The sequence below is a fragment of the Ascidiella aspersa genome, chromosome 8 (genome assembly GCF_963924565.1).
Source record: "Ascidiella aspersa chromosome 8, kaAscAspe10.2, whole genome shotgun sequence".
In the NCBI taxonomy this organism is placed as follows: domain Eukaryota; kingdom Metazoa; phylum Chordata; class Ascidiacea; order Phlebobranchia; family Ascidiidae; genus Ascidiella; species Ascidiella aspersa.
The window spans coordinates 4,067,333-4,074,335 of NC_139454.1; the positions used below are offsets into that span (position 1 = coordinate 4,067,333).

The following is a 7,003-nucleotide window of genomic DNA, read 5'->3' on the forward strand; positions in this document are numbered from 1 at the left end:
GAATATATAATATATGCCACAATGGTTTCGGAAATGTATTCTACTAAAACATCAAGCTCAAAAACATTTAATTAAAAGACGTAATTAAGTTAGTGTTATTTTTAATATGTTAACAAATAAAGATACAATAACAAATACAGAAAGATTTGATTAGAGTTAGGTTATTTAGAAACGAATTTTGAAATCAATATTAGTAGAGACGGTGGTAGTATTAGGATATGCGTTCGTATAACATATACAGTACATAAAGGAAAAATGTTTTCCTTCTTTACTCGTATTTTTTCCAGAAGCTATACACAGCACAAAAGCCAGCACAAATAAATACAAAGGCAAAATAAACATACTTATGACAAAAATTGAAAAAAAAAATTATACCACAATACAAAGAATTGCCTATATATTATTAATTAAAAAAAAAGTTCTTGATAAATGACTTTAAATAACAAATTCGTGTTGCGCAAGGAAATACCTTTCCTTTGATATACAACTTGCTATAAGTTTAAGGGGGGAAAGCATTTAATAGCGTCGATAACCGATATTAATATTCATAACCGATCGCGGCCATGATACTGCTCCGGACGGCTCGATTCTAATCCTAATCGCGGCGATTTTTAAACGCCTCCAGAATAGTCAATTCGACTCGGAATCAAACAAGATTTTTACACGCTTCTTTTGCCCACTCTATCTTGCCAAAGAAAGAAATTTTAAAGAAAAAAATTAAAGTTTTAAAAATTGATATTTACAACTACAGGCGAAATATCGTGATTTTTCATCCTGGCAACATCCGGCCAAAACGACTCGATATTGCCAACTGCCCCAATAATGACCTATATTAAGAGAAGGACAGTGGCCACACCTTTCTCATGTTACTCCATTTGTCATAATTTTTGCTTTGATAAGTGGTTCAGTCGGCGATAGCCGATAATTTGATATTAATATTCATAACCAATCGCGGTTGGTATTTTTGAAGATAGTTCCCACAAATATTAAAGATATATTACACTTATTTCCAAATATAAACCGAAATAAGCAAACATACTTTTAAATTTGGGTTATTGCTATTGGTGTGAAACCAAATGAAATTTTGTTAATATTTTCAAACAATTGTTTTGAAATAATTTATAAAGAAGAATCTGACCAAATATTTTTACATTGTTTTCAAAACCAGGGTTCGTCGTTGTTATAAATTGCTCCTTGAGGAACGTGTGTTTGAACATATTCCCTGTGGAACCATTCCTTACAACTGCTGCGTTCTATTAAGAAAAACCCTCTGTTATCGGCTAATCTACAATTACAGTAAACGCTAGTCTGTATCGCCCAGGGATATCCAACCTTTTAGCAGTATGGGCCACATTGCCACCAAATTTTCGATGGTTCGCAAAATCTCTCAAATTAAAGGGGTGACGTCATCCGTTACGTCATATCATGAAGTCATAAAATAACTTAACTTACAAACACCCGCTCTCCAAGAGTGAAAATATGCAATTAATCTCGACGTTATTTATTATTTTTATTATGGCGAAGCACGTACATTTGTGTTTTTACATCTTTGGGCTGATACATTTCCTCAAAACGGTCCGGAAAAATACACATCTAGAAAAAAACACATCTTTCTTAGCAATGGTGGAGAGGTAACTCTCTCGCTCATCCAGCAAACCTTCAAGAGCTTGAATCAGCACTTTAAGAGAAGATGCGGCTCCACGCAACCTAAGGCTGTGACCAGGGTGAGATTCTAAACCTAAACTGCTCTGAGTATTTTAGGCGGATGAAGTTTTAATATGACTGTTACCTCAGTCAAAAGTCATCAGTGTTTATTTACATAGCATAATCAGCATAACAACGCAAACACTTCAAACGATCAACACGCTTTACTGCTCAACATGCGATGAGCAAGTGGCTAATAAATGCCATATTTTTCGTGATGCCATAGTTTACAAAGCAAAATGTTCCATGATCGTCGACGTTAGTTTGATGTTTCAATACGGCAAAGTGGGACAGGCCATTGGTAGTTAACATTTTCATAATTATACATGCCAATACTAGACCCCTTTGGTGGATTTGTTCCAATATGCCAAAAGACTGCTTGACCCGAACCTGATGGTTTTCCCGGATACCAACGCACGTAAACACTTCCACCAGTTGAACTTAGTAGAACTCCATTCTGTTTAGAAAAAATGTAGAATTTCGATATTTCTAACTTAATTGTGTTTCGTAAATTCAGTGTATTTTATGGCAGTGTTTTTTAATCAGGTGAATTGTTCACCCCAGGGTGAATACAATTTTTGCTGGGGTGAACCAACCAAAAGGGGTGAATAAGGGTGAACCGTCAGAAATGTGTTTTTGCCATTGGTAATAGTGAAGTTGTTTGCACTGAGTGTAAAACTATAAAAATTGGTGAAACTGCGTTTTGTGCTTTTGTAGCTTTATATCTCTGGACTCGAGAAATTGTATATTTGCAATGGTAAAACTTAGCTTGAGTTGATCTCAACGAAAATCAAAACAACCTAAGTCATTTCGTGCTGTTATATATAGACGAGGTAGTTTTATTATATCATAAGACAAGGGTGAATGAAATCTGGAAATATATGCTAGGGGTGAACAAAACTAAGAGTTTAAGAAGCACTGTTTTAGGGTACCGTAATTAAAACTGCTGTTTGCTTTAAATCGATGAAAAGCAAATGTATTACGGATACGTATTTTTCATTTAATTATAATGTAGGTTGCTTTTATTTACTGTCGATAACAAGGAAAAAGCCACCCACCTCGTATCTGGACGCCAACCAAACTTCTACGAAATTTTGATTTGGGTAGTCTATATACAAGTTCCATGCACGCTGAATGTAAAAATACAGCGCCTCGTACATTTTCTCACTTTCAATGTCAACCAGAGTTCCGTTGTGAAACTGACAAAGACGTTCTGCTGCAGCTTTGCCTTGTCCACCTTTCGTTGATGCAACTGTTTGTGGAAGCCAGAAGCAAGATCCGTTGAAAAGAACGCCAGGGCATCGCGACAATTCTAAACATTAAAAAATTGATGCACTGACTATATGTCAATTGAAATCACCTTAAACCTTGTACGATTAATTTGGCCCTCACTCTCTGGTCAGTAACAATAGATTATTTCAGCAAATCTAGTAGGCATAATCCCTAAAAACATAATATACTATAACCATGCGAAAGAATTAAACAATTACTTAGATTTAGGTCTCAACGATCACCCAAATAAATTTGGCGTAGGAATCTACCTTTAATTTTCTGGTCGATTTTCCGTTCAATCCTGTTCCAATCAACAGTTGGTTGTGGTCCTGTGGGGCCAATCGGGCCAGCTAAGCCCCTCGGGCCTCGCCGCCCTGGGGGGCCTTGAACTCCCCTCGTCGTTGTTGAGTTCCATCCGGTGCTGGATTGTTGCATCTCGAACAAGCTGCCAATTGGTTTGCACACCAAGAAGTCGTTGGACTGAACTTGCCCGTAAGCGAGAGAATTGCAAGCTTGCAGCAAAACTAGAAATTCGACGCAAACTTGAAACATTTTTCTCTTGTCGTGCTTTCTAATTTTCCTTGAGATACATTGAGAGTATGTGCAGATGGCTGTGATTTGCTGTTCTCTTTTATAGGCTTTGCAAAGACTCGTTTCGTTTGTATGTGCCGCCATATTTGGTGAACTGTATGTTTCGGTAATCCGCTTGGGCTTGGCAAGACTGTTCATCCCAGCTGAAGTTGTTTTTGCATGTCTTTTGACCCGGCTTTCTCTTATAAGGTTATGGAATGTTGAGTTGCGTAAGGTAAAGAGTCTTTTGCACTGTAAGTGCCACATAGGTTGAATCGTCTAGATTTTGTGACGTCAGCATAACCTGAGGCATTAATGCACTTTCTTACAGGGCTTCAACAAATCAATTTTTCCGGACTAGACAAAGCACTTCATTGTTCTGTAAAACTTCACCAGAACTAGAACTTTGGACCAAAATAAGTACTGCTTGGAAAATGTGTAATGTTTTCAACCATAGTTAACTAAATTTGCTCAATGTTATTTTTAAATACTTACAGAATGCTGATTCTGTATTTTTAAATATTATAGCCGTGTGCACATCAGCTTCAGCCAAACCTGCAAAAGATAGTGTTCGCAGCAAATTAACCTTACAAAAATAATGAATTCAGTGAAACCTGCACACACATACGCGTTCAACAACTGTGATCTAGCCTTTCTGAAGCTGCTTTTTGACCAACGATTACGGCTTACGTATCATTTGCTAACTATTCAGAACGCATTCACAAGGGAATAACACACATGGCCAACAAGACGCAAAGTAAATGACATCAAAAGAAAGAAAAAACGAGGATAAACAGCGAAACAACATTCAAAAATAAAATACGATAAAGTCTTGTGGGCCATGTATGTCATTCCCCGATGAAGGCTTTCTGAATAAACGTCGGACAAACAAACATCTACCAGAAGAACTTCATTTTAGTATGCTAAGCCTAGTAGCAGGAGCATATTTATTGAATATAACTGACTTTAAAATAATTCAAGTTCGCGCACCAAACAAAGGGGTGTCACTATTATTAGTAATAACGCCTGGCGACGGAACAACTTTTCCAAAGAAAGACCAAATAGTATTACACACTACATTGGCACTCTGACGTGTTAAACGCAGTTCGATTCTTTAAGGGACAAAAAAATATATATATTATCACTAAACTAAACGTATAATATCACTAAATTAAATGTAGGGTTAAAATTATTAGGGGAGTTAGTGATGTACTTAGGGGTGAAGTTTGGGGTTAGGTAAAAAAATGTATAGGCCGGATTCTGGCAATTTAAGTCTTATTCCTACGGATTTATGACTTTTTTCAATTTAGACGTTATTACGACTATTTTGGTTATCACCGAACTGTGCCGTACTTCAACGTTGATGTTGTTCTTATTTCGGTCTTATGGCCGGAGTCCTAACCACATACTGATATTTTTTTAACAGATAATGTACACTTTAAGCTGAAATACCATCTATGCATTAAAAAAGTCGCTTATTTTGTCCGTTTTATGAGAAAAGCCTTTGCAACTTTACATTTTTCGAAGATTTTCAAAATGTTAATAGCACTGCGGAATCCATGCAATATTTCAATGCAGCCCGCGATTTAATAAGATTTGTTTCAAAGACAATACAGAGTCAAAGGCAGATTTAAAACGTTAAGGAAATATCAGGTTTGTAGAGCTCTTCTGGCAAATGTAATTTTTATTCCGACGTTTCGACGTCCTATACAGGTCGTCTTCATCAGGGTAAATAACACGGAATGCGACTAGTACAGTGCACGATAAACAAAAGAAAAAAGGAAAAAAGAATGGAACGCAAGCACGTTACAACGCAACAAAAACAAAACGCGATAACGAATGATTGGGCCTCTAAGTTAAGGAAATATCTTTATACATTTTGACAGACGTTATTTTGAAGACCTGTTCTTTGGCAATTTTGCTTGGCCGTCGAAGCATTCGTATTCGCGATTTGTGTCGGATATCGACGCAACTGTAGGCCTATGTGTCATATCCGCTGTGCCAGTTAAACGCGCTGTATTATGAGTATTTCGGCCAATTTTAAACAAACCCAAAAGCAGTTTGAAGAGTAGTGTTTGAATTGTCACAGTTTTATAAAAAGCCACTTTTATAACAAAAATAATTTGTCAGTACAGCAAACCTATAATGAGATTTTAAAATGTAGCTGGAACTTTAATGTTACAACAAAAACTATTTTCTTGGCACAGCAAAAAACTTATTAGGGCCTTTAAATTGTTGTTAAACTTTTGGATATCGTTTTAAGACACAATTAAATTTGTAAGAAAAGCAACCTATTAAGCCGTTATAGTTTAATAATTTTAATGCAATGGTTGATGGCATTTTTACGGCAAAACATAGTTTGTAAACACAGCAAATCTATAAGAACTTAAAAAATGTGGTTCAAATTTTCGATGTCGATTCAAAGCGAAATTTAATTTAAAAAAATAATAAAGCAAAAATACTAATAACGCGTTTCAAAAATTTAATGCAATCGGTAATGTGATATTTACTGCAGAATTTAAGTTTTAAGCACAGCAGACCTATAAGGAGGTTTCAACACTGCGTTTGCAATATTTGCTTTGTTTATTCAGCAAACTCTCATTTACAAAAAAACACAAAATGGGTGTCACAATAGAAGTACAAAGTCCTGGAGACGGAACAACTTTTCCGATCAAAGGACAAACTGTAGTTGTGCACTATACCGGGACTTTAACAAATGGGAAGAAGTTTGATTCTTCAAAAGACAGAGGAAGGCCGTTTAAATTCAAGATTGGAGCTGGTCAAGTCATAAGAGGATGGGATGAGGGTGTTGCGAAGATGTCTGTCGGGGAACGAGCAAAGTTGACCTGCACGCCTGATTATGCTTATGGCGAACGAGGTCACCCCGGTGTTATTCCGGGCAACGCCACTCTTATATTTGATGTAGAACTCATCGCTATAGAATAAAACTTTAAATAAAAAACAAAGCTGTACTTTGCTGCTTTTGTAAAGTTTTATCTTATTTAGAGTTTTCATTTTGTTAAAGATATATTCCTAAAGCGTTCACTCGAAATATAAATCTGTAATAAACTTGTTAATCAGTTAAATATTGTGAATGTTTTTGCCTGCCATCTGACGTAATATTCATTAACTCTATCATTTTTCACTTAGGGAATATATGAACCCTTGAGGGAGTAAAAATACATGACAATTAAAAATGGAAACCCACAGGTTTACGTTTTAGAACAAATAATTTTATTTCTAAAAAAACTCCATTTGATTTATTAAAAATCTAACATGGTACAAAAACCGCCAAGGTAATAAAAGTTCACTGAAAAGTTAGCAAACGCAACTACAAAATCTTGAAATCTATATATGTGGCTGTGTGTGCATGTTTCATTGAACTTGTGAAACAACTAAGATATTTCGTGGATTTTAATGGATGTATTTAGCTTAATTTTAAGTCGAATGTAAAACA

The 7,003-nt window shown here is 35.8% G+C and overlaps 1 protein-coding gene across 1 annotated transcript; it reads left to right on the plus strand.

The window, feature by feature from the left end:
- The first annotated feature begins 6,165 nt into the window (after window positions 1-6,165).
- LOC146135238 (peptidyl-prolyl cis-trans isomerase FKBP1B-like) lies at window positions 6,166-6,492 on the plus strand. The gene has a single exon (XM_083395314.1). It carries the CDS (start codon window positions 6,166-6,168, stop codon window positions 6,490-6,492), a length of 327 nt encoding a protein of 108 aa, XP_083251440.1.
- The last annotated feature ends 511 nt before the right edge of the window (window positions 6,493-7,003 follow it).

What these genes read in the sequence shown, in the direction of transcription:
- LOC146135238 (XM_083395314.1), top strand. Translation starts at nt 6,166, where the DNA reads ATGGGTGTCACAATAGAAGTACAAAGTCCTGGAGACGGAACAACTTTT.